Source organism: Rhinopithecus bieti, unplaced genomic scaffold, assembly GCF_001698545.2.
Source record: "Rhinopithecus bieti isolate Rb0 unplaced genomic scaffold, ASM169854v2 scaffold_39746, whole genome shotgun sequence".
Lineage (NCBI taxonomy): Eukaryota > Metazoa > Chordata > Mammalia > Primates > Cercopithecidae > Rhinopithecus > Rhinopithecus bieti.
Genome location: NW_016816960.1, coordinates 1,506,282 through 1,532,969, shown reverse-complemented (window position 1 = coordinate 1,532,969; position 26,688 = coordinate 1,506,282). Strand labels below are relative to the sequence as shown.

The 26,688-nt window shown below is 58.5% G+C and overlaps 3 protein-coding genes across 10 annotated transcripts in view; 1 reads left to right on the top strand and 2 right to left on the bottom strand.

The window, feature by feature from the left end:
* Positions 1–3,550, bottom strand: part of MYL3 (myosin light chain 3) — an 8,887-nt gene extending 5,337 nt beyond the window's left edge. Inside the window, exons 1-3 of the mRNA XM_017855726.1 lie at positions 3,330–3,550; positions 1,039–1,066; positions 755–904 (exon numbers count right to left, since the gene is read on the bottom strand). Coding sequence (XP_017711215.1) covers positions 755–904; positions 1,039–1,066; positions 3,330–3,464 — 313 coding nt within the window. The 5' untranslated portion in view covers positions 3,465–3,550. The remainder of the gene's footprint in view (positions 1–754; positions 905–1,038; positions 1,067–3,329) is intronic.
* Positions 3,551–6,844: 3,294 nt separating this feature from the next.
* Positions 6,845–22,964, bottom strand: LOC108517651 (proline-rich proteoglycan 2-like). Its single transcript, XM_017855725.1, has 2 exons — positions 22,587–22,964; positions 6,845–6,937 (listed from the first exon to the last, which is right to left on the bottom strand). The coding sequence occupies exons 1-2, from the start codon at positions 22,943–22,945 to the stop codon at positions 6,880–6,882; spliced, it is 417 nt and encodes a 138-aa protein (XP_017711214.1). The 5' UTR covers positions 22,946–22,964; the 3' UTR covers positions 6,845–6,879.
* PTH1R (parathyroid hormone 1 receptor) overlaps positions 18,083–26,688 on the top strand; it is a 26,130-nt gene continuing 17,524 nt past the window's right edge. For 2 of the 8 annotated variants that reach the window (XM_017855722.1, XM_017855716.1), the window contains exons 1-2: positions 22,896–22,977; positions 23,997–24,119. In XM_017855722.1, the coding sequence (XP_017711211.1) occupies positions 24,045–24,119 (75 nt within the window). In that variant the 5' untranslated portion in view covers positions 22,896–22,977; positions 23,997–24,044. Of the gene's footprint in view, positions 18,202–21,326; positions 21,641–21,961; positions 22,211–22,895; positions 22,978–23,925; positions 24,120–26,688 lie in introns of those variants that run through there. The other 6 variants (XM_017855721.1, XM_017855717.1, XM_017855720.1 and 3 more) reach the window with 6 other exon arrangements.

Here is a 26,688-nt window from a genome sequence, read left to right as displayed (position 1 = left end):
CTTTTGGGAAACAGTCCTCCCTTCATGGCATTTTCTTATAGACCTCACCCTCCACCACCTGTGATTGGGTGAGGAGCAGCTAGGCCAATCAGAGACCTTCCCTGGGACTTTTAAACCCTTGGTGGGGGCTTGGGCCTCCCTCCTTTTTTTTTTTTTAGCTTTAAAATTTTATTCATTTATGTATTTATTTATTTATTTATTTATTTATTTATTTATTTATTTTAGACATAAGGTCTTCTTGTTCTGTCATCCAGACTGGAGTACAGTGGTGTGATTATAGCTCACTGCAACCTCAAATTCCTGGGCTCACGGGATCCTCCTGGCTCAGCTTCCTGAGTAGCTGGGACCACAGGTGCATGCCACCATGCCAAGCTAAATTTTTAATTTTTGTAGAGATGGAATCTCACTATGTTACCCAGGCTGGTCTCAAACTCCTAGCCTCAAGTGATCCTTCCAAAGCACTGGGATAACAGCATCCCACTGCCCACTGCTGTCACTGCCTCACCTTCTCACTCCTCCGTAGGTGTCAGCACCTACCAAGGCCTGGCAAATCAGCATGGAGCCAGATGCTCCAGCAAACCATTACCGCATGTCTCCTGGTCAGCATGGCCCTGTGACAGGCCTCAGTGTCCTCATTGGGACAACAGGAGGATGTCGGGAAAGATTCTCGTGCTATCCCGCAGGATGGATGGCAGCCCACCCAGGCAGTCTCCCTGGGACTGACGCTATGGGGGCTTTTGGGCAGGTGCACTACCTTCCTGTTTTGGCTTCCCCAGGACACGGAGCACCTCCGCCTGTGTGGGGTTCTGGCCCAGTGCCCGCAGGACATCCCCACACTGCCCGTAGGTGATCTTCATCTCACACTTGGGTGTGCGGTCGAACAGCATGAAGGCTTCCTTGAACTCTGCCAGGAGAGGGCAGTGAGCCACAGACACTCCCAGGCTCAGCCTACCCCACTCCCCACACCCCTGGCAGGACCCTCAGACCGGGGAACCCCAGCCCAATCCTGCAACCCCTAGACTCAAGACCCCTGCTCACCTTCAATCTGCTCAGGTGTGAACTCGATCTGAAAAGAGACCCCAAAGACTCAGATGCCCAGCTTAAAAGGTGGGACCACGCCTCCTCCTGGGCACTCCGTGGCCACCCCAGAATGTCAACTGTCTCAGCCTGTCCCATTCCAGCATCCCAGCCTACACCCCCAGGACCTCCTGCAGTCCACCTTGATGCTCTCCTGCCTCCTTAACCCCTCCACCTGTCCAGCCAGAAGGCCTTGAGTCTGTGTGCACCCAGCCCCTGATTCTCGGTGGAATCAGGGGTAGCAGTGAGGAGGGAGGCCGCATGCCCAAGGTCTCAGGCCAGTGGGGGCCTTACCTGATGCTCCCGGTTCTGGACAGATGTACCTTAAGACGCAAGCCCCAGTCAGGCTGGCTTTGCTTGGGGCCTGGTGGGCAGGACTGTCAGCAAAAGTGATATGGGAAGGCCCAGGGTGGCAGGAGGAATAAGGGCAATGGTACAGGCTGAGGGCTCGTGGCAGCATCAGGGGTGAGCACAAGTGTGCATGTGTGTGTGTGAGCATGTGTCTATATACGTCTGCCTTCACAGAGACCCCTGAGCCCTCAAGACCAGGCAATCACTCACCAGCCCCACTAAACCTATTTCTCACACACCCTGTCTGTAGGTCCCGGAAAGCTCCTGCACCCCAGGACAGCACAGGGCCGGGGCAGTGCTGCTGAGTGTTTGCTGAAGTCACATTGGGGCCACCTTGATTGACGTCAATCAAGAGGCCTCCCGGGATCCAGTGTCCCCCTCCTCACCGGATACCAGGTCTATTTTTATCACTGCAGTCACTCGCCCCAAGGTCAAGGTCACACGAGGGAAAGGAGCTTGGGGGAGGGGCATGACTGACATCTCTCTCATGGCTGCTGCCTCGGGGACCCACCAACGTCCACAGTGCATGCCGGCACACAGGGACGCCCTGTTCAGGGCCACCCTACCATGACTGTCCCTCCTGGCTTCTGGCTCAACCAGAAGAACAGGTTGGGAAGAACAGGTTGTCATTCCTGGCTCCCTGAGAGCTCTCTCTACCAGGAAGCCTGCTGAGATTAGGGTATCTGGGCTCCTGGGAAAGGTTCCCTGCCCTTTACCTGCCACCTGGGGATGGGGGATGAGGGCCCATGAGGGGTCTCATTGTCCCTACCTCTCAGAAGGGAATCTGTGCCAACCTCAGGCCTGGCGAGAAAGGACAAAGCCACCATGGGCCGTGGCTGTGGTCAGAGCCTCACCACGAGGCCTGCAGAATGCAAGCCTGAGACCTGGGGTGACCAACGCCAGGTGCATATACTCTGAATGGTTCCCAGCAGCCCTGCAAGAGGGGACTTGCTGTTCTGTTTCCCAGCTGAGGAAACCGCACCTCAGAGCACTGAAGAACTTGGCAACTAAAACGGAGCAGAGTTGGGATTTGAACCCTTGCCTCGAAGGACGTGGTAGGTGTCTCTGGGAAGGGCTCATGAACAGGAGGCAAGACTTCACCGATGGAATGTAGGTCTTGCTGGGCATGTGGGGACGGGGAGGGTTCCACAGGGCTCCTGAGGAGGCAGCCAGGGCAGCAGTGGTCCCAGCCAAGAACAGGGAGCAGGCAGGACACAGGGTACGTGCTGCTATGCAGATACCACAGGTGGGAGTCATGGCTCCCTCCAAGTTTAGACTCTGAGAAAGACTTCCCAGCTGGGGAAGGGCTCCTGGGGCCACTGGTCATACCACCATGACCAGCTTCCTGCACAGCTTTCAGAATGTCCCCAGTCCGCTGATGCTTCAAGTTCCCTACCTAAAAGCTGAGGCCCGGAAGTGCTGTACCAGCTTTGGGCTCGGTGACTTGAGCGAGACCTGGACAGGGGCCCTGCTTCTTACTCCCCATCTCATCCACCCTCGGAGCGTGTATGGACTTGGGACCCTCAGCTGAAGAAGGAAAATCCCTGCCTGGCTCCCACTGGCTCCGGGATTCCCCAAGGATGAGAAGTCCAGGGAGAAAGGCAAGGGAGAGCCCATTTCCAAAACCACTGAAAAGACAGTCCAGACTCAAACCCCAGTCCAGACCCCACCCTTAGTTCTCAGCAGCACCAGGGGAGTCCTGCAGAATGTCTGACCACCATCCCTCCTGCTGCAGCCTTTCTGATGCCTGAAGCAGGCAGGGCTTGTCTGACCTCTGCACAGAAGCTTCCAGCATCAGCTCAGTGCTCACTTCCAGAGCCTGACCTGCCTCTTGCTAGGTCCACTCTGGGATCCACTCACTTGCCTTGCTCCTACTGCCACCAGCCAGCTCCCATACCCACCTTGATCTTGGAAGCATCAAACTCCACCTCCTTAGGGCGCTCAGGTTCAGGGGGAGGTGCGGGAGCGGGAGCGGGAGCTGCCTTGGTGGCTGCCTTGGCGTCATCCTTCTTGGGCTCTGGCTTTTTGGGGGCCATTGGGGCTGTAAGTACAGAGAGGGATGTGGAGAGAAGAATGCAGAAAGCAGGGTAGGTGAGCCGCCTCGCTCAGGCCTTTATCCTGCCCAGACACTTCATGACCCCAGCCCCACCCCTGCAGTGCACAATAGGGACAGGGCCATAAAAGGATATGGCTAGGCTCAGGGGCTATTTTGGGGCCTGGGGAGGGCATTGTTTGGGCTCAGGAATGGGTAGGGGAGGAGGGATCTCCATTCCTCCCAATCACCTGTTGGGAAGGGGGAGGGAGAAAGGGGGACAAAGGCCACTGCTTAACACAGACATACACACATACACACACACTCTTCTGCAAACCCGCACATACCCACACAGGGCCCTGCTGCCCCTCCGCAGGTCCATAAGATGAAGAGGCGAAGAAGGGTGGACCAAGTACACGCTACGTGTTGTTTTGGGACCAGAAGGACTGGGATGAACTAAGGGCACCTCTGAACTTCAGCTCTCATCTGTGCATCAAAGTCCCCTGTGCCTGTGTCTGTGTCTATGACCATGTCCGTGTGGGGGAAGGCGGAGGTCAGCATGTGTCTGTGTGTGTTGTCTCGGTGTCTGTGTGTCTGTGGGTCTCGGTGTGTCTCTGGGTCTCTGTGTGTCTGTGTTTGTTGGGGTGGTCTGTGTACACCTGTTGCGTTGTCTGGGTGCCTCCATGGTGGAGGGCACCTCTGAACTTCAGCTCTCATCTGTGCATCAAAGTCCCCTGTGCCTGTGTCTGTGTCTATGACCATGTCCGTGTGGGGGAAGGCGGAGGTCAGCATGTGTCTGTGTGTGTTGTCTCGGTGTCTGTGTGTCTGTGGGTCTCGGTGTGTCTCTGGGTCTCTGTGTGTCTGTGTTTGTTGGGGTGGTCTGTGTACACCTGTGTGCGTTGTCTGGGTGCCTCCATGGTGGGGGACTCTGTGTGTGCCTATGTGTGCTCCGTATCTGTGTCTATGTAAGGGATGGCCCAGGTGTCTGCATTTGTCTCTGAGGGTCTGGGTCTTTATGTGTGTGTGTCTGTATGTCTATGTGAGTGTGTCTGCGGGTGTTGCTTCTGTGTGTTTATGTCTGGGTGTTCACAGGTGTCTGTATGTGAGTATCTGGTCGTGGCAGGCAGCTGTAGCCCTGGCTATGGGTCCAAGGGTCTCCAGGAACCCCCCCAAAGGGCAAGAGAAAGGATGCTGCTCCCTGTAGGGCAGTCGCCCCAGGCCAGTTCAGCAGCCTCCCTCTTCAGCCCCTGCTGGCCCAGAGACCAGTTTCTCAGCTTTCACCCCTGGATTCCTCCTTTCCTTCTCTACAGCCCCCAGGGATGCACATTTCCCTACACACCCCAGGCCTGGCTCCCCACTGCACCCTCTGCCCAGAGTGCCCTCGCCCCCTCTGCCTGACACATTCAAGGCTTGGCTCTACTGGCCCTTTTCCAGAAAGCTCTCTCCAATGCTGTTCCACTGCCCCATGTTGCCCTCTGCTGACCCTTTTGGCAGGGGCTCTGAGAGGGTCTGCCTCTCTGAGGAACCGCAAGCTGCCGAGCAGGGTCTGCCCCAGTGCAAGGACGTTCACCCCCATTCCTACCACTCAGTGCCCACCTCCAGTGCCCATCCTGCAGTGCCAGGCCCTCAGAGTCATCCCAAGGCCCAACCTTCAGCAGATGACAGTGACAGAGTGCAGCCTGACGGGACTGCCACTTGGGGAGGTGGGAAGGCTGAAGTGGCACAAGGCTCTTCCCGCACGGGGACGCCAACAGTGGGGACATCTTGCAAACACATTGGGCTCTGTTCCTTGCCCAGCATCTGCGCCTGGGGGATGGGAAGGAGGTGCTCCTGGTTATTTTTAAGTGCCTGGAGCCTTTGATAGAAACTTCAGAGGCAGTGCCCCCACCCCCAGCGATTTCCCTGGTGTGGCGAGGGGCTAAGCCTGAGGCTGAGAGGGTGCCGTGGGGCCCAGGGCCTCTACCTGGCATGCCCTGCTGTCTTCCTACTGGGCCCAGTCCCTCTCATGCTGTCACTCCGCCTCACAGGGAGGGACAGTAGTCCAGGGCTGAGGCCGGCCCGCTCCTGACTGGAACACATTCTGCCTCTCATCTGGAGGGCAGAACACCCACATCTGGAAATCTGACAACATCCGGGGCTGGCGGGGGGTGGGGGGGACAAGTTTTTCACTTTTCTTCCAGATGTTTGGCAACAGTATTGAGAAAGAAACGGGTGGGGGGAGGGTCAGTAGAGACGAGCCAGAAATACCACAAGAGGCGAAGACAGCCAGAGGGACATGCAGAGGGGCCCCGGGGAGGTCCCACCACCCAGGCCTGCCGACCCTCAGGACAACAGGCTCTGGAAGTCACATGGGAACCCCAGCCACCCACAGACACTGCCAACAAGACCAATTTTCTTGCGTTCATCATGAGGGAAGCAGAGGGTCAGAGCAGAGGACATACACAGGGACCCTTCTCCCATCTCATTTCTTTCATCCTCACACAATTGCCATCCCTTGGAAACCACCCAACATCGGCCCAAAAGGGGGTAAGCCAGTGACAAGAGCGTCCTGAGCCTCAGTGTCCAGTTCTGTGATCTAGGATGGGCAGGCTCATGCAGCCAGCCAGAGCCACATAGTGCCACCTTTCTCCACCTGTGCATGGCAGGGTCAAGGCAGTGGCTTAGGCCCCTTCTGTCACACACAGTGCAAATGTGGACCTGCAGCAGGGACAGGGTGCACAGAGCCATCCTCACTCCCTTGTCAGGACCCAGATGAAGGCTAGGGCCAGGATGGTGACTGCCTGAGCTCTGACTCTGGGCATGCCCCTGCTGGCTTGGGAGCAACAGTGCCCCAGGGCTCACCCACAGGCCCACCCTCAGACCTATAACAACTGCCCAGTCCCCAGTAGGGACTCTTCAGGACCAGCCAGAGCCCTCCCAGGCACACCGAGGACAGGAGCAAGGCAGGGGGTGAACAGGAGGCAGGAAGGTGGGCAGGGAGTTGAGGGTGGAGGGAGGAAGGGTGGGCAGCAGTAGGCAGCAAGAACAGGCCACACCACGCCTGGCACTCCCCTCTCTCTCCCACATCCCAACCTGAGCTTTGTGCCCTTCAGGAGTCAGCCTAGCAGGCAGGATCTGGGCAGGGCCTAGGGGGCCTGGAGAGCCAGGGCTGGGGGTCTGGGTCCTACCGCTTCAGCTCCCAAAGCTCTGATGTCTGAGCTGCAGTCCAGTGTGCTGCAGGCTGGCACACACCATGTCCCAGAGCCCTCTCAGGCAGCCACCTTACCTCTCCCTTCCCCCCAGCCAAGAGGAATGTGGGGAAGATGTGGGCCCTGACTTCTGAGGAGCCTGTGGGCTAAGACAGGAAAGCCCGACCACGCCAGCCTTCTTCCGGGCTCTTGTTACCTGGCGTCTTCCGTGTATCCGCCTTCCTATGAATGTCAGCCATCACAGGAGGGAGGAATGTTCTTTTCTTCCACAGCTACATTTTCGCAGGATCTGGTACACCAAAGGCATTCAATAAATGCTGGATGAACAAATGTTCCAAATATCTCAGTTTACCCACCTCTCACAGAGGTACTGGAACCCCGTGCTAAACCCTGTCTTGGAGTGGGCCCGGAGAGATGGGGAGATTTGCCAACTGACTGACAGGAGCTCTGGCAGTGCAGACGGCACTCTGGGACACTAGTGCGGCCAGTAGCTGCCTCCAAGCCCACCCACCACTTTCCCATGCCCACCGCAATTCAGGCGGGCTCTTCATAGCCTAAAGAGGTGAGGTTGACCCCTGTGGTACAGGCAATGACTGGACCACAACCAGCCAGCAGGGGGCGCAGAAGGGATGGGAACCAACCTCTGGTTCCTGAATTCAAACCCCAGAACCCAGGATCTCAACCCAGACCCCAGATCAGGAACGCAGAACCCCAAGCTCAGACCCCAGACTCAGGTCTCACAATTTGAGTGCCAAACTCAGAACCCAGAATCCAGATGCCAGGACTAGACCCGACTGTGGAGACCTAGACCAAGATCCTGGCACCCAAACCCTGATCGAAGACTCCAAGACCCAGGATGGCAAACCTGGACCTTCAACCCAGACTCTGGACCCTGGGCCCCAGACACAGGACCCATGATTCTAAACGCAGACCCCAGATCCGGGACTCAAGCCCCAGGACTCTAAACCCAGACTTCCAGGACTGCAAACCCAAACCCCAGACCCAGGACCCAGGACAGAGGCTGACAGGTTTCCAGATCAGTGTGGCCCTGTGTGGACAAGGCCAGTGGGAAGGGGCACCAGGGGGTCACACTCTTGGCAACAGCAGGGGTAACTGCTTGGCAGACCTCCCTGGTAGCGTTCAGAAGGGCATGAAGAATGTCCATCATCCTGTCAGAGCCAATTTGGGGAGCTCAGACTATGGTTGCCACGTGGAGGGTGGGCAGAAGGAGGTAAGGGCCAGCTGTCCCCTGGGCCCAAGAGCCAGAGGCAGGGAAACAGGGTCGGGCTCCCCACGTGCCCTTGTCCCTTGGGCCGCAGGCTCCGCAGGCAGCCCTGGCCCGCCCTGGCCTGCCGGTCCCGCCCCTCCTGGCCCACAGCCTCTGGGCTGGGACGCAGGCCCACACTTCCCGGAGGAGTCGAGAACACGGCCTGGGCCAGACCCAGAGCCTTAGAAGTAGGTCAAATGTTGCCGCGCAGCAGGTCCTGGGGACCCTGTCCTGGTGTGGGCAGGCCCATGGGCTGTAGCTCACTTACCAGGGCCCACTTGTGTGTCCACATAGATGTGAACCCACCACTACACGCTGGACACCCACGAACACAGACCCCACGCGGGGCCCCTAGGTCCCTGTCCAGCTGCACAGATGGGGAGACCGTGGCCCCAAGGAGGCAAGGGCTGCCCAGCAACTCTGACTAGAGGTGGCACGAGGCAGGCACAAGGCCCAGGAGAAGGAGATAAATTTCTACACCATCCCATGGCCCTGGAGCCTCAGATGAAAGTCCGACTCCTAGGAGGATTTCCCAGCAAGGCCGTTCCACCACTAACAGGATGGAGCCCACCTCCCAGAGGCACAACCCCGGGCCTTGAGAGATGGAAAAGAGTACCCAAGGGGGAGGCAGTAGACTCCCTATGCTCCTGTGACCCGGCCTGGTCCCTGCTCCTCTTGGCCTCAGTTTCCCCACCTGTACCATGGCCATGGGTGTGGCAATGTGATTCCAGGTTCAGAGGACAGTCTCTGCCCCTGAGTCCCAGCCCATCCTCACTACCCCCACACCACACACAGACAACTCTGTCCTCGAGCAGGCCAAATACAACCCTCAGGCCCCTCCCTCTGCCCACTGTGCTGACGGGGACCAGATGCTCCAACCTTGTGGTTCTAGGGGTGGGGGTGGCAGGGCTCAGCGGGCTGGCAGGCAAACCCTGGTTTTGGCCCAGGGACCTATAATCAGCTCCTGCCCCTCTGATCCCGGCCCAGGACTGACGCTTAGGGCTGTGGTGTCCTGGCTGGCTGTGGCCACGGCCGCTATATTTGGGAGCCCAATTCAGCATGAGGGAGGGGTGGGCAGGCAGAAGCCTCTAGGGACCCAAGCCTCATGAGGGACAGGATGGGGACAGCACTGGCCAGGCTTGGTCCATTCTGGAAGACGGGCATAGCCCTGACTTTTCAGGTGCCTGGACTGGGGGACCTCAGCCCTACTCTCACCAGCTAGTCTTAGAAGGAAGATTGAAAATGTGTCTGGAGATACTGCACCCCTGTTTAGTCCAAAGAGTGAGCATCAGTTGGGTCTGTGCATTCTGGATGCATGAGATGAAGTCTCGGGATGCCAAGGGGTCGTGGGAGCTCTGAAGCGGTGAGGTTTGGGGTACCGGGGTCTGGGATAGGAGGAGGGGTTGCCAATGTGCTAATCAAAGGAGCTGAGAAAACAAAGGCCTGGGGCTTGGGTCAGGAGGAATGGAGCAAGGTGCAGCCCTGAGCCCCAGCTCCCCAGCTCTGCCTGCTGGTCCAGCTTCCGGACAGGGGCCTGGCCCCTCCCCCCAGCATGGCCTGTGGCCTCCCTGAACTGCCTTGGACATTCCCTGCCACTGGGCCAAACCCTGTACTCTCCCACCAGCAGCTTCCCAAAGAGCAAATATTTATTGTCCTTGGAAGAAAAAAAAAGACTCCCCTTTTAGGATCGGGGTCTGGGAGCTGCTATTGAGGTTTGCAGGGGCTCAGCAGCGGCCTGAAATGACCAGAAACCCCACCTAGATGGACTGAGGAAGAAAGGAGGGTGCGCCATGAGCCGGCCTTGGAGGAGACCGCCAAGGCCGCCCTGGGTGCTGGGCTGGGGCTCTGCCCAGCGCTGCACCCTGGGCTACACTCCTCCCTCCCCTTGCCTCCATTTCCCTAAGGCTTCCCCAGAACAGGTCTCAGGACCTGCAGACACTGCCACACGAGGTGTGAACATGTGTGGCTGGACAGGTGTGGATAGTCTATGTGTGTGTAACCATGGACAAGAGGATGAGGCCGTGTGATTGTGTGGGAGTGTGCCATCTTGCGTGCTTTCATGTGTCACCATGGGCACGAGGCTGTGACTCTGCGTGGGCATGAGCGTGTCTGCGTGCTCCTGGCTCTGTGTGCGTGTCTGTCTGTGAGCCTGTTCATCTGTTGGCATGGGTGGGGAAGGGGCATGTGGACACAACCTCTGTTGAATGGCCAATTCAGTCAAAAATGCAAGTAAATTTAGCAGGGGAATAAAAACCCGTCAGTCAGACGAGGAGTCTGAATTGAGTGGTTGTTTGAGTGGATGGACCGACTGTCTCAGGCAAACAGTTCACGCTGGCTGGGAGGAGGAAGCAGCTCCCCTGGGCCATCACAGAGAAACTGGAGACAGGGACCCTTGGCTATGGCAGAGGTGAGACACAGAGACTGAGACAGAGATGGCAGGATGGAGAGAGACAGAGAAAGAGAGAGATGAGGCAGTCAGAAACAGTGGGGAGAGAGGGTTGGTGGGAGGGTCAGGGACAAATGTTGCCCCAGGGAAGGATGTAGCTTCCTGGAGCCTGCAGACACGCACGAATGCACACCATCCTGTCACCCCTCACCTCGGCTCCCAGCCAGTGTAACCCAAATTCATTCCCACCTCTCACCCATCCTCAAGCAGCTCCAAGTGGACAAGGAGTGGGCACCAGACCAGGATGCAAGGAGAGAGGGTGGGCATGGGCACCTGGACAGAGGGACAGGATGACAGATGAAGAAGGCAGTGCCTGGGACAAGGGTGACAGTGATGGAGGTGAAGACAGGAGGGTGACAAGGAGGCCACAGTGGTGGTGACAGTGAAGAGGGAGTGCTGGCTGGGAGGGCCTCCCTGCCCCCTTGCAGACCCCACCTAGCCATGGTGGTCCCCTACACCCAGGGCTCTCCCCACTCTGCCCCCACCCCCAGAACCAGCTGTGGCCTTGCCTCCAGTGGCCATACAAAAATTCTCTGTGGCCCAGGGTGTGGATGCTGCATTAAAAGTGGCCCAAGCTCCCAGCCAGGAATAGTTAGGGTCAACTCTGGTACCTGCCTGTGTGAGTATTTATATATCCACCCTCCCAGTGTGGCTATGTCTGAAACACACACACTATCCCCAGGCAGGCTAACCCACCCCTGATGTGTGTCTGTCTGGAGATACCCACGGGACCCTAGACACTCCCTACTCTACCTACTCCACCTTTGCCTAGCTCCTTTCCACCAGTACTGGGACAGCAGGAACCACACTGAAATGTGTGTGTGCACACGTAGCTTCCTGGAGCCTGCAGATAGGCACTCAGGAACCCTAGCCCAAGGGAGCTTGGGCCAAGAGCAGGCACGCTGTACCACACACCTTTACCACATATCTTCATGCTTCATAGAAACCTTTGCATGCATGTTCACACGCCTGTGCACACATGTCCACACTCCTTTGTACACATATGCTTTCACACACATGTATACACACATTCACATGCCTTTGTGTACACATCCATGCACTATCCCACATACACCTAATGCACCACATATTTTAGCTCACAGGTATAGAAAGAACACGCAAGTATAATTTCCAGGCAGAAATGAGCACTGGGAAGGAGGAGCAGGGCTGGAGGCAGCCAAAATCAGGGGATCCTACCAGGCCTGCCTGGCACAGTAGTGTCCACATCTGTTTGTGTGTGAATGTGTGCATCTGGACATTTGGGCCCTTTCCACGGCCTCCTCCCACCCCGTCCCACCCTGTTCACAGAAGGGGAAACGGAGGCCCAAGCAGAGTCGCTGAGCGGGGAGGTCGGCGGCCTGGTTTGGGGCTTTGGAGCTTCAGCATCTGTGTTGTTCTTGGCACATCCGGGCCAGATAAGGATGGGGTCAGAGCCTGGCTCTCGTGGGAAAGGACTCTCTGGAAGGCTCCCGGCCCATTCCTTTCCCAGATCTTGGACCCCAGTGCAAGCAGAGGGAAGACAAAAGGGAAGGACAGACGGTTGGGGGACAGGCAAGCTCCCATCAGGTCAGCTTTGAGGGCTGTGGGGAGACCACAGCAGGTTCAGAGACTCACAGGTACCCCCGAATGTGTAGTAAGCCCCTGAGACCAGCACAGGAACCCCCAAATGCAGAGCCTAGAGCAGACGGGTAAGGGTGAGGCCAGGAGCCCAGCTCTCTGCAGCATCTGGCCTTGGAGCCCTCTGCTCCAGGGAGCCTCATGCGGTTTTAGAGCCAGGGCTGAGGTAAATGCCTCTGTGCCCCAGAGGTCTGGAGCTGGGTTGGATGAGAAACTGTTCTGGGGAGATAGTGGAATGTTAGGAGACACTGGAGCATCCTCCTCCCATCCAAAGCAGATGAGGGTACAGGTCCTGGGATTGGGGTTGTGTTGGCTGGGGACAGAGAACTCAGTTCTGATGCTGGCCCCATCACTGATTCCTGGAACCTCTTCCCCTGTGGAGACCTGTGTTCACACCTGCACAGTGGGGCAGGAGTTCCCTAAAGGTGGCCTCAGCAGGTGCACGGTCCTCCCAGGGCAGTCAGGGTGCGGCATCCCTGGACCTGAGTCTCCTCCTTCCCACTGCCTCAGCCTGTGCCCCTGGCCAGGTCTCAGTGAGGGGCAGAGGGCTGGAGCTTGAAGCCAAGACAACAGGGGAACAATTGGCTGGAATTCTGCATAAACACAGGGGCTCATCCAAGGCTGCAGATGAGCTGGGAGGGACTGGGGAGTTCCTGTGCCCCCAGAGAGCCCTGCCTGACAGTGAGCCCATCCATCCAAAGGGGGGCCCTGCGTTCAGGAGTCCTGGTCTGAGAGCATAAGCAGCAGGACAGCCTCTGTGGGGGATTTAGCAGAGGATGCTGTAGAGCCCCGAGACCCCTCCCTCAGCCCACCCCCAACCAGCATGCTCATGGCCCCTGCCCCACCTAGAATCATTGGAGATACAGTTCCCAGGGGCAGGAAAACAAGGAGAAACCATCATCGACTGCGGCTGCCAGGAGCCGCCACCACCTCTCAGGCCCCTCCTCGCCTGACCTTGGGGTCCAGAGAGAGGACATGCCAGTCTCCCCACTCCCATGGTCTCACAGCAGCAGCTGCAGGGACAGCCAGGCTAGTCTGGGATGGGGGCCGAGGGTGGGTCCTCTCTGCCAACGCCAGGTTCAGCTCCTGTCTCAGGGTTAGGCTCCAGCTCAACCCCTGGGGCTGCTCCCTGGCTTTCTGAGATGCTGCTGTCAGGTGGATTCCATCTCATAAGGTTCCTTGGAGAAAAATGTTCTGACAATGAAGGGATCTGTCTTTGATCCTGGGACCTGCTCATGAGGAAACTGAGCCACCCCATGGCAACTGAGAGACAAACAGGTAAGGGAGCAGGGTGTTTGGAGTCCACAGCTCTGACCAATAGGTGTGCCCTCCCCAAGAGATGGAGCCTTCTCAGCAGAGCCACAGAGACAACCCAGCCCCGTCCTCAAGGGCTCGCCATCTGTTGGGACAGAAGCAGCAGCCTATCATGCTGTGCTAAATTTTCTAGTCAAACCAGGAGATCTGAGGTCTCACTCTGCTGGGAGTTGAAGGGTGCAGATCCAGAAAGGGTTCAGAGAGGAGGGGGCCTTTGGAGGGCAAACAAGAGCCACCCAGGCAGAGAAGGGAAGGACAAGTCAGACAGCAAGAAGAGCAGGGGCAGAGGCCAAGAGCTCATGGAGGGTTCAGGGAATGGGAACACAGGGCAGTGGGGCTAGGCAGGGAGTTGGCTCCCCCAAACTCTCAAGTCTCTGCATCTCCCAGCTGAGCCTGACACATAGTAAGGTGCATGCAGGGGCCATGGAAGGCAGGGCTGAGCTTGCAGAACACGTCATTGTTCCTCCTCCTCCTCCTCCTCCTCCTCCTCCTCTTCCTCTTTCTCCTCCTCCTCCTCATCCTCCTCCTCTGTTTGCAAGGTCATCACTTCTTTGCCCCACTCCCCCTCCAAGGAGCCCTGTGTGGTTATGCTTAATTGGGAAAATGGATGTGGAGCCGCTGAGGTGGAGGGCGGGGGTGGTCACTCTTCCATCCTGAACCCAACTCTGTTCATGGGGCCAGGAGTGGCTTCCGTAGCCAGCTGTGCTGAGAGAGGGTGCTGCTGTGAGGACAGGATGTACTGGATGGCCCTGAGTTTAGTGTTCCAGTCCCTTGCCTCCACGGCCCCTACACCAGCTCAGGGAAGGAATGCAGCGGGACTGCGGGAAGCCTAGACCGCTGGCCTCCCCAAAAAGGTCATGACTAGTCTGGGAGGCAGAGAGGCCCCAGAGATAGAGCAGAGGTCAGGGCAGGCAGGAGCTGGGTGTGTGACTTTGGGCAGAGGCCTGACCTCGCTGGGCCAGACTGGCTGCCAGTGTCCCCTGCAGCTTAAGGGAGGCATCTGAGTTATGCCTAGCCACCTCCCGTTATGTCCAGCACATCCTCCACACTGGCGACTCACCTGTGCCCAGTGAGAGCCCTTCTGCCTCTTCCAAAGAGGCTCACCTCAGAGGGCACGGGTGTCCGAAGGCCTGGAGACTTGCTCTGGATAAGGGGGGTGACCTTTGGCACGCCATTGCCCCCCTCTGGATGTTGCTTTCCCATACACGGTTTTATAAACTTCCCCAAGTGCTTCCCCTCTCCGGCCAGTTCAGCCAATGTCCACGGTGCCTCTGGGCCAGGCTCAGTGCAGCCTCCAGGATGGCCAGGGAGACACACCCCTGATTCCAGCCCTAGAGATGTTCCCAGTGTCCGCCAGCTCATTGCCTTGCCCCAGACAGTGTCCCCTGAGGCATTTAGAGTGAGAGGAAACTGAGGCCCAGAGATTTGGCCCCGCACGACCAAGGACCACCCACATAGAGGGTTCCTCCAGGTCTAACAGGGCAGGAGTGTCGGGACTAGGGGTTCTCCACCCGACGTCTCCCGGCCACAGCCCCCGGCAAGGACCCAGTGTCTGAGCTAACCCCCTCCCCACCACCTCCTCCTTCCTGGCCCCCACCTCCCTTCAAACCACAGGGCCCAGCCGGCCTCTGGAACGCGTGCCCGGGACCTCGGTGATATTTTGAGTTTAAGAAAACTTTGCAGTCGGCAGGAGCTCTTAAAGGTTATAAATAGCAGCAGCGGGAGCCCATGCCGGGAGAGGCGGAAACACGTGTCAAACACGCCTGGGAGGGGGTATTCCGAGGCACAGACTCCCCCACACATACACACTAGGGACGCACTAGGCTTCTGGGGATTTTACAACCACTGGAGCGGGAAGTCACACTCCACCCAGAAGGCGTCTGGGAAATAGGACCCCCTTTGGCCCTCCAACCAGTGTCCCCAGTGGCTGGCCAGGTTGCCCGGGCATGTGGGAGCACTGTTGAAAGGGGATCTGGTGGGGAGGCCTTTCTCCTACCCCACTCCCTGTCACCATGCCACCAGGGATCTCCCTCGGAGCTGCCCTTGGGAACAGCAGGGCTAGGGGTGGATTTGGAGAGAGTCCACGCTAACCCCTGTCTGTGGCAGGGAGAACTGAAGACCTGGGTGGGGACAGAATTGTTTCCAGGTCATGGGAAAGCTAGACAGGGTTTGGACCCCCAAGCCACAGTTCTTCCCATCGAACACTGCTGCTGCCTCTCTTCCATTTCCAGGGACCTCGGGACGATGCTCTAACTCACCCAAAGAAAGCACAGAGATGGGCACAAAGATGACAACACACAACACTGAGGGACGCGGACCCGAGTCCTCATCCCCCAGTATCCAATCCCAGTGCTTCCCCTTCCAGTGAAGACCTCCTGCTGAACAGATGAGGAACAGACCAGAGACTTGCCCTACTCCAGTGAGATGCACGCCCACGCCCATGCCCACGCTCACCCTGCCAGGGAGTGGACTATCAACAACCAAAGGCCAGGTATATGGTCTCAGCAGGGACATCAGCTCTGGTTTGGGCACAGCAGTCTCAGCCTTGCCTTGAGGGTCACGTGATTTGACGACATGCCCTCGGGAGCCTAGTCTGAGGAGACACCCTTCTGGGGCCTGATCTAAGAGAAATCAGTTTTGACGGCCCCATGGCCATGGAAGGAACCCTTCAACCTCCACCACCTCCCTGGATTTCCCAACTGCTCCACAATGTGCATGGGGCAAGAACTGTTACTCCACTGCAAACACCTGGAAACTCAGGCATGTCTCAGGCTCCCACCCACCACCCCACTCACGCTTCACTCATGCCCCACCTGCTGCCCACGGCCCCCAGCAGGTCTGGGGGCAGCAGCCAGCCTTGGCATTCAGGCGTTCTGAACCTCAGGGAGCCCCAAAGGGTTTATGGGGCTCCCAATGAATGGGAGCCTGTTGAGCTCGGAGGGGGCCGGGCCCGAGTAAACATGGCTGGGTCTGAGCTGCCATTCTCCCCCTGCCTCTTCCCCAGGACCCAGGACCAAAATACAACTTCCTGTCCCCGGAGCTGAGGGCCAGACTTGCCCCCCAGAGCCCTGGGCTGGGGCCCACAGGAGGAACACAAACTGGCAGGCCCAAGGCTGGAGGGGAGAAAGGCCTTCAGGTTTTCAGATTCCCAGGTCTACTTGCATCCAAGACTCAAGTGCTTGGGCACTTTACAGATCCCCTTTGAGCCTGAAACTGCCCAACTGTTAACAACAGATCAGGAAACTGAGGCCATGAGTAGGAAGAAGTCTGGCTCAGGGCTCCGCAGAACAGGCCTCAGCCTCCTGCTTCCCTGGCCAGTGAGGATGGGGCCTGTGGGCAGAGCAGGGCAGTGCATGTGGACTCAGGGGAGGGAGAGGCTCTGGCGGTCGAGAGCCAGGGCAACAGGGAGGCTTGACAGAGGACAAGGGAGCTCTCCCTCCTTTGGGCACAACTGCCCACTGACTCCCGCTGGTGTGGTCACAGAATGGCCTAAGTGTCCCGGGATATCCCTTGGAGCAGTGCACTTCAGAGTAGCTGGGGCAGGAGCACCGTAAGTGCTGTTTGTCATAGTTTCGCTATGTCCCCTGGCCAGTCCATTCTGCTTTTTGGTCCCGTTTCCCCCACCTGGAGGCCAGGTATCACCGAGCTCCCTGCCTCCCCGTCCAACTTGTGAAACAAAAAGTACTTTGGAAACTCTAATGAGTGGTACCCTCCCCAGGAGCTTGGAAGACCCAGGGAGGGGGGCCCTAGGAATGTGCCCAATGGCTGAGGGTGGTTGGGGCCAGCTGCCTCACATGCAGGGTGCTGGGGGCTACAGCTGGAATGTGCTGAGTGGCAGCTGCCACGTGAATCATTATACCTCATCAGGCTGAGCCTAGGACTTCCAGACACAAACCAGCTCAGACTGGGCTCAGGCAGAAGGGCAGCCTCCAGCCGGGTCACAGGGCTGGGGATGAGGTTTCTGGGATCTTGCAGGGTCTCTGCCTCCCTGTCTGCCCACATCATCATCCTGAGCAACCAGCCCTGGTTCTGAACACAGCTCGTTCTACAGACCCACAGAGAGGTCATCCTGTCCACAGCCCCCTGCCTTTGTGACCTGTGACGGCTTAAGCAGACCCTGGGCCTGGAAGGGCCTGGGAGGCAGATAGAGAGGGCTTCCTGGCTGACTCCTCACCAGGAGCCCACATTCCAGTGGGCAAGGAGTCATATATGGGGTGACTGTGGGGCTGTAGGGGTCAGGACACGGGCTGGAGTGGAATGACGCCCCCGCCCCAATCTCTTCCGTTTAGGAGCCACTGGGTACCCGGTGCTGGCAGATCAGGCCTTCTTGGGCCTCAGTTTTCCTGCCTGTGACACAGGCAAGAACCACCTCCAGCCCCCTCTGATTTCTCTGGGTGCCTTAAACTTGAGTGAAGTCACTAGTAGGGGCTGTGTTCATACCTCATGGTGGCCTGATATTCCTGAGATGTGGCAAGGACCAGAGGGTCAGACAGGGACACAGAGACTAAGAGAGAGGCGTGGCAGGGCAAGGGGAGGACTACTGAGGCACACACATGTCTGGCAGCCTGAGTGGGCCCGGTTACCTGGCAGGCAGACCCATGGGGGCTGAGAGGAGGGCCCAACCCAGGGCATCTGAACACTGGCACGCTTGGATCTGTCTCTGTTGCCTCCTACTCCTGACTAGGGGTCTGGGACAAAGTCCTGGGCCAGTGTAGGGCTTGGTAAAAAATAATTAATTTTTCTTTTCAAGTGGAAGCTCTGACTCAGGCCTTTTCCTGTCCTCAGCAGCGCTATCCTTGCTTAGGCCTGAGCCACAGAAGCTGCTCAGGGACTATCCATGGCCTCCCCGTGGCCAACTTGAGTCTGCTCTGCAGTTGTAGGCCTGACTTGGAAGGCCCGCGGGCTCCAGGTGAGCGGGGGCCAGGGGAGCCTGGGGGCCTGAGCACAGCTGGGAGGTCCAAGTCTGTGGTTTCCCCGGGGCTGAGTGTGTAAGTACCTGGGCCGTGCTGTGGGGCAGACAAGACATGCCTGCATGGAGACACATCTGTGGACCTGGTGTTACGACAGCAGGGGGCTTGTAACCATGAGGCCAGCAGGGACAGAAAGCCCATACCTCTAGCTCTTTGGGAGTGCTCCCTGGCTGGGACAGAGCCTGCTGGCCCCAGGTGCCCCCATCGTCCCTCCCTTCATCTTCCTGAGAGGCAAGAAAGCCAGGCAGCCATGCTTCTGCTGCAAGGGGAGGGGGCTGCCCAGCCAGCTGCCATGGGAGCCTCCAGCGACTCAGCCGGGTGTCAGGGGGTGTTTATGAGCAGCCGAAATGGCTGTAAAAGTGGCACCTCGCTTCACTTATGGCCTGGCCATCCCCTCCCCTACTGGCCTCTTGCCTCAAAAAGCTTCCAGAGGGGACTGGAAGCTGAGAGAGGTCTGGGTGGAGGCACAGCTTGGGGTCAGAGTTCAGCCAGGGGCTAGAAATCAGATTGGGATAAGAACTCAGCCTGAGGTTGGGGCTCATCATGGAGACAGAGCTTAGTCTGGGATCAGGGCTAAGCTTGGATGCAGGCTGACTTTGGGGCTAGTGTTGGGATGAAGCAGTGGGGGAATATAAGGACTCAGAAATAGATGTGAGCCATTAGTCCCAGAGAATCCCTGGTCTGGGCAAGGGGTTTTCTGAGGGAGGGAACCAGGCTGCATTGCTCAGAGAGCTGAGCCTCTGCCTTGCTTGTTGGTGTCTGATGCCCACCCTGGCCCCAGGGTCTGTGTACCTTGGCCAGAGCCCTACTCACAGTGGGATGGCTGCAGCAGAGGCCTGTCAGACTGGGGCTGCCACACCAGCAGGGGTGGGGCCAGAGTCCAGCCCCTACTGCAGTTCTGAGATCCAGTGACCACCCTAGCTCCTCCTCCTAGGCCCCAGCCTGGGGATTAGAGACAGGGACTCACTCCTACTCCCCACCCCCAGCCAGGCCTTTTCAAACTCCAGTGAAACTAACACTGACCTGATACTAACCAGAAACTGACTAACCAGGCCCCTGGGGCCTGCTTGTCAAAAAGGGCAAGCTGACTCTGCCAGGTGCTTGGGTGCTACCAGTTAATGTGTGACACCCCCACCCCACGGTGGCACTTTAACCAGAGGCCTGAGGGTGAGAGAGAGGATCTGTGGCCCCACCCACAGCTGTGGAATGTCCAGCAGGGGACTATGGGGTGAGGCACATGAGTTATGGCAAGGGGAATGCCCTTAAGAGGCCCAGCACCCATCAAAGATTCCTCTCTGCAGCCCTCTCCACAGCCCACTCTGGTCCTCACAAGTACAAATAGTATGTTTCCAAATCTCAAGTTTTCCCTGGTGTCAGATCTGAAAAGATCTCCTCCCTCAGCCTCTAGTTTTATCTCTCAGTCCTTCCAATCCCTCCATTAATGTTCTTTTCTCATCACCAAGGGGGAAAGCAGGCTGGGAGATCAGTGGTCACAGAACCATAAAACTTAGAGACACAGAAACAGAGGCATAGGCCAGGTGCGGTGGTTCATGCCTGTAATCCCAGCACTTTGGGAGGCTGAGGCAGGAGGACTGCTTGAGTCCAAGAGTTGGAGACCAGCCTAGGCAACAAAGTGAGACCTCATCTCTACCAAAAAAAAAAAAAAATTTAATTACCCAGGTGTGGTGGCTCATGCCTGTGGTCCCAGCTACATGAGAGGCGGAGGTGGGAGGATTGCTTGAGCCCAGGAGATCCAGGCTGCTGTGAGCCGTGACTGTGCCACTGTACTCCAGCCTGGGTGACAGAGCAAGATCCTGTCTGGAAAAAAAAAAAATGCTGGCTGTGGTGGCTCACGCCTGTAATCTCAACACTTTGGGAGGCCGAGGCAGGTAGATCACTTGAGGCCAGGAGTTTGAAACCAGCCTGGCCAACATGTAGAAAGCCCATCTCCACTAAAATTGCAAAAATTAGCCAGGTGTGGTGGTGCACAACTGTAATGCCAGCTACTCGGGAGGCTGAGGCCAAAGAATTGCTTGAACCTGGGAGGTGGAGGTTGCAGTCAGCTAAGATCACACCACTGCACTCCAGCCTGGGCAACAGCCCTGTCTCAAAAAAGAAAAGAAACAGAGGCATAATAAAGCTGAGACCATTAAAATATAACACCGAAGAACCACAAGTGTTCTTTAGGTGCCCATTCTGGCACCTGGGCCTCTGTCCCAAGGAGCCTACGTACCATAGGAGGCAGCCCTGAAATCACAACCTCCCTCCCCCGTAATGGAGGATGTGGGCACACAAGGAGGGAGGGAAGTGTCCTTTACACCAGGCAGAGGAGTATGATCCTGGCAGAGGACGCAGCAAGGACAAAAGCAGGAGAGTGGATGTGTGAAGAAGGCCAGGAGTCTAGCAGACAGTTCCTGTCAGGGAGAGTCATTTTTGGAGGAAACTGTCTCAGATAGCACTGCCCTTGAACACCAGAACAAGAAATGAGGGCAGTGGGCACAGAGAAGGGAGGCAGCCATAGAAATGCATGGGGAGGGCCAGGGCTAGTGGCTCACACCTGTAATCCCAGCACTTTGGGAGGCTGAGGCAGGTGGATCACTTGAAGTCAGGGGTTCGTGACCAGCCTGGCCAACACGGTGAAATCCCATCTCTACCAAGAAATGCAAAAATTAGCCAGGCTGGTGGTGCACACCTGTAGTCCCAGCTACTTGGGAGAATCACTTGAACCTGGGAAGCGGAGGTTGCAGTGAGCAAAGATCATGCCACTGGACTCTAGCCTGGATGACAAAGTGAGACTTTGTTGAAGAAAGAAGGAAGAAGGAAGAAGAAGAAGAATGATGATGAGGAGGAGGAGGAGGAGGAAAGAAGAAGAAAGAAAAAGAAAGAAAGAAAGAGAGAGAGAGAAAGAAGAGGAAGAAAGAAGAGGAAGAAAGAGCAAGAAAGAAGAGGAAGAGAGGAAGAAGAGGGAGGAGGAGGAGAAGGAAGAAGAAGAAAGAAGAGGAAGAAGAAGGAGGAGGAGGAGGAAGAAAGAAGAATAAAGAAGAATACGAGGGGAATGCACCTGGGAGTGCAGTCTGGAAGCTGGATGGGCTTGAGCCAGCAGAAGGGTGACTGCAGCTGGATCCTAGGCCTTAGGGCTTGGGCTTGGCAGATTCGCACTGAGGGTTAGAGGACAGGTTTGCCGGCTCTGAAGAGCTCAATATCCACAGACTGAGTTGGGAGAGCCCCTGGAGCCCATGGGCCAGGACGCCCACCCTCGTGGAAACTAAACAGTAAAGTTAACATTGCACTTGAACCAGCTGGCCAACCTCTCCATTTTGCAGATGAGGAAACAGGTCCAGACAGCCGAAGAGTGGTAGTGTCCAGGACACACAACTGGTAAGCGGGCAAGCACAGGCTGCTGCTTAGCCCAGACTCATTTCCTAGGGCCTCATACATTCGCTTCCTCCGCCATCCTTAAAGCCCTCCTCTCCAGGCATCCCCAGCCCCTCCCCCCGCCTCGGTTTCCCCACCTGGTACCGGGAGGTGGTAGGTTTGGGGTCGAAGGTCCCCTCCTCTTAGAGCTCCAGCGTGCCCTCCCCAGCCAAGCACAGAAATCCCGCCCCGTTCAGCCCCAACCCCCGCGGACTCCTCCTTGCCTTCCCCGAGGTCGAGGGTCCCAAGCGGATATGAACCGGCCGATAGCTTTTGGGGTGGGGACGGGGAGGGAGGTGAAGCCTGAGAGTGGGTGTCTGGATTGAGCCCCAGGTCTGGCAGCCTCAAGTCGCCGGGGTTGGAGCCGGGCGAGCTGGAGAGGCCCGGCCAGCAGCTGAATGGGTCGAGACTCGGAGACCTGGACCCGAAGAGACGCTGGGCAGGGATGGAGCAGGATGTGTGGCTGCAGACCCGGGCAGGGGTCGGGGCTGGCCTAGGGCCGAGCGGAACGACAGGCCTGGGTTGGGACTGAGGGTAGGGGACGAGGCGAGGGTGGGGCTGGAAGTGGGAGAGGGCGGCAGCAGCCAAGCCGGGCTCGGGCCTGGCAGCCGAGCGGCCTCCCCAAGGACCCCGACCCAGCCCGAACTGGAGCCCAGTAGACTGACAGCGTCGCGGCCGGGGGCGCGCGGGGGTAGCGGGCAGCCTCCCCAGGGGATTTGCCCATGAAGAAAGAGGGCTTGCTTCTCCGCTGAGGGTCTCTATTCGCCAGCGGGGACCGGATGATCGGGGGGCAGGGGGCGGGGGGAAAGCCCGTGCTTTCCAAAAGCGAATGAAGCGGCGACGGCGTCCCGGGTTCCCTGCTCCGGTCTCGATGTCACAGCTGCCCCCGCCCCGTTTCCCCAGCACTCACATCCCGCCGCTGTAAGACCCCGGGCCTCGGCCTCTAGCGCAATGTCCCGGGGCGGGGGGCGGCGGGCTCCTCTCGGCCTCTCCACACTCCCGCGTCGTCGGCCTCGGAGGGGGTGGGGGCGGAGAGGCCTGGGAGGGCGCGGGGGAGGGAAGAGGCGCCCGACCTGGGGGGAGGGGAGCAGCAGACGCCGAGGCGAGGGACGCGCGCTGCGGGCGGTGGCTCCGAGCGGCGGCCGGGCGGGGGGCGCTGGAGGCTAGGCCGGCCAGTGGGGGGTTATCCCGAGAGCTCCATGAAGTCCCCCCGGGGCCGCGGACGGGGCGCTGGCTTGGGGAGGCTGTCGGGGGGGCCCCGACATCCATGGCAAGGCGGGGGCCGCGGCGGCGCGCTCGGAGTAAGTCGGGGCTGGGGACCCGCGCCGAGGGGAAGTGGCCGGAGTCGGGGAGGAGCGACTCCGGGCCTGGCCGGAGCAGCCAGGCTGCTCTGTCTCGGTGTCAGTCGGCGGCGCCTCCTCGGAACCCGGGGGAGTCGCCAGCCCCGCGCCGCTCGGCTCGGTGGCTTTTTTGGAAACTTGCAAATGTTTTCGTAGAGAGAAAAAGGGGAGGGAGGGAGCGAGGGAGTGACCGAAACGGAGCTTGGGGCCGCTGGAAGAACTGAGGCCAAGGCCGGGGGAGCTAGAGACGGACTGACAGACAGGCAGACAGACAGAGCGTCGGGGCCGCTGGCGCGCTGGAGCCGCACAGGCGCAAGCGGGGCTCGGGCCGAGGATGGGGAAGGGGTGCGGGAGGCGACTGCCACTGCTGAGGGGCTGGGGTCTCAGAAGGCCGAGCGGCCGGGGGCTGGCGGCCGGAACACCGAAGGGCTCAGTGTGGCTGCAAAGTTGGGATCGCATCCCCTAGCTGCACGCCCCGCGCGACTCAGAACTCGCCCCCTGCCCGGCCCTGACTCCCTACGGCGAAGCCGCGGAGCTAAAATAAGCAGTCTGCGCGCCCCCCGCAGACCGGGACCGACCCTCCCCGCCCCTCCGCCAACTGGGCGTGCGAAGCCACAGCTCCCATTCCCAAAGAAAAAAAAAGAAGAAAGGCGGCGCGGGAGGCGGGGGCGGGCGGGGGCGGGGGGCCCGGCCATATGGATGTGATTTGCTGCCGCTCCCGAGGGCAGAGCGGGCCGGCCCGCAGCGCTCGGGCGCCGCCCGCCCGCCGCCCGGCCTCCGGTTCTCCCTCCTCCTCCTGTCCCTCCCTCCTCCCTCGCTTTGGGGCTGGCTCGCGTCGCCATCGCTGCGCTCGCCCACCCTCCAGGGCCATGGGCCCCGCGCGGCCCGCGGGGCCATCGGGCCGACGCCGGGGTCCCCTAGGCCGGGGCGTGGGCGGGGCGGCCGGCCTGACGCAGCTCTGCACCCCCTACCACCACCAGGGCCGGCGGCGGCGGCTGCCCCGAGGGACGCGGCCCTAGGCGGTGGCGATGGGGACCGCCCGGATCGCACCCGGCCTGGCGCTCCTGCTCTGCTGCCCCGTGCTCAGCTCCGCGTACGCGCTGGTGAGTCCCCCGCCGCCAACACTCCGGGACAGGCTGCGGGCTTACCCTGGGTTCCGCGGGATAGGTCTAAGGCACGCAGTCTTGAGTTCCCCTAGTAGTTAGAACTTTAAGTGAGAGTCCCCTCTGATCCAGGATCCTGGGTGCCTGCTGTCTCTGGGATGTCTGGACTGTGGGTTCCAGCTGCCTGAAGCCTCCCTATTTCTGAAGCCTCGTTTGGGGTCCCAAATCTGGAAATTTGTGGTTGAGGTTTCCCCATCCTCTGCTTCTGTGAGCACCATGGCTGTTTCTCCCTGGAAGATGACAATGTGACCCAGCAGATTTGGCCCTGCTATGTACTCCCACAGACTTTGCTTTGGGGACCTCTGTTTTCTGCAAGTTTTGTTGCAGTCCCGGACACGGGGAATGTAGGTCTGAGGTCAGAATCATCCAGGCAGGGGGTAGGATTTAGGGGGCCCCTCCAGCCCTCACACACACACATGCACACATGTCTGGCTTCACCCAGGGTAGAAGCTGTTTCTCCAAGGAGGTGGGTGTGGTGTGGCATGGAGGAGCGATGGAGGTCCCTAAAGGAGAGACTGACCTCACAGTGCACCCCTGTAGGAGAAGCACAGCATACCCTGTGGAGAAGTGAGGAGACCCCTGGGAAGACTGTCACTCCCTGAGAGTGGGGACCTAAAAGCGGAATGGTTGGGAAGGCTAGAGGGAGAGGAGAGACAGAGACAAAGCCGGGTGGGGAGGAGAGATTCCCCCCAGCTAGAGGGGTGGACAGACCAAGAACAGCAAAGAAAAATAGGGAGAGACAGGCAAAGGCAGAGAGCTGGAGATGCAGAGTGGGCAGCACCTCCTCCTTCCGGGTCAGGGTCTGGGGGCCACTTTCTCGGAAGGGGGCTGTCTCAGACCCTCAGTCCTATTCCACAGCAACCCCATCCCCTGGGACCAGCCAGTTCCTGAGGAGGCTGTCTGCCTGTGCGCCTAACTTCAAAGCCCCTTCTCCCTGCTCCCCAGTGGGGGCATCTGCCTGCTAGAGAGTGCGGCAGTCAGGTAGCCTCCTCCTCCTAACCAGCAGCAGCTCCCTACACAGGGCAGAGCTCCAGGCGGTTCCCAGGAGCCTGGAATTCCTCCACCTTTGCGTGATGCCTGTGTAAGCCTGGGCTGTCCTTCTCCATGCCTCAGTTGCCCCATCTCTAAAAAAGAGGGCCTGGAAGAAACATCTGCCTGAGAATCCCATCATCAGAGGCTCTCCCTTTCTCTGTGGTCCTCAGCACTTCCCACTTACCTGTGCCTACACCCTCACAATTCTGGCCCCAGCAAAGGCTCCCCACCAAAGACAGCCCCATACAAGGTGTTGTGGATGGGGAAACTGAGGTTCAGAAGAGCTCAACACCCTCTGCAGAGACACTCCAAGTACTGACAAATGCCAGGGGATAGAGCCACCACCACCCCCGCCAGAGTTTGGTGTGTGATGGTCTGAGGGGTAGACAGGGTGATGGGTGTGGGTGTCCTGAGAGTAAGTCTATGTGTCAGAGCAGGGCTCTGTGGGACTCTGGGCATAGTGTTCATCTGGGTCTGTGTGATTGTGAGTGTCTGAGTCCCCGTGTGAGTTCACGGTGAGCTTCAGTGTCTGAAGCTGTGGGTGCATGACTTGCAGGCGCAGTTGTGTGTGTTTGTGTGTGCCTTTGTGAGCTCCTGTGCACCCGGGCCTATTGTTTTCATATGTGTATTTCATAAATGCTTCTGTAGGGCTTTCTCCTTGCCATTGTTGTAAGCAATTCACATACATTAGCTAGTCTAATCCTTCCAATCACCCTTGGAGGAAGGTCATTGTCCCCATTTTTAACTGGTCCGAATCACACAACCACAAGACGGTTATTTATCTCATGCCAACCCAGTGCCAAGCCCTGTACCTCTATGTGTGTATGGAGTATGGGTACCCAGAGCCCCACCGCTCTCCAGGGAAGCTGGGATATATGCAGAGAATCTTCCTGGCTTCACCCTGGCCCATGTCTGAGGGTAGAAGGAGAGATGCCAGTGCTTAGTCTGCCCAGGACCTTGTTGGCGCATGTGAGTTCACTGGCCACTCCCTGGCTTTGGGGCCAGAAGATTGGGACTGAAGGGCGGGGGCAGCCTACTCACCCATCCAATATCCTATGGGCCCCCTGGACTCATCTGGGGCCAGCAAGAAGCTGGCAGCCTCCCAGCTCCCTCTCCTGAGCCCAAAGGGCTACTGCACCCCTTTAGATCTGCACCTATGCCCCTCAAGCCCACCAGCCTTACCTCATGGCCAGTCACAAAACCTGTATGCTATCTGCCCAGCTGGTCCCAAGACCAGGCTCACATCTCCAGTGACCTCACATTTGGGGGCCAAAGAGCATTCCATCGGGGGGACACTGGTTGTGGCCAGACTCAGCTGGTCCATCTTCTGCCGTACAGGAAATAGTTACCTGGGAGCCTGAGGGTCTGGGAGGGTGGAGTTTGGAGGAAGGGATGGACCCACAGATTGTGAGTAGGAGGCAAAGTGTCACTCTTGTCCTTGAGGATGCGTCCTCCTAAGGATGCATGTACACATGTG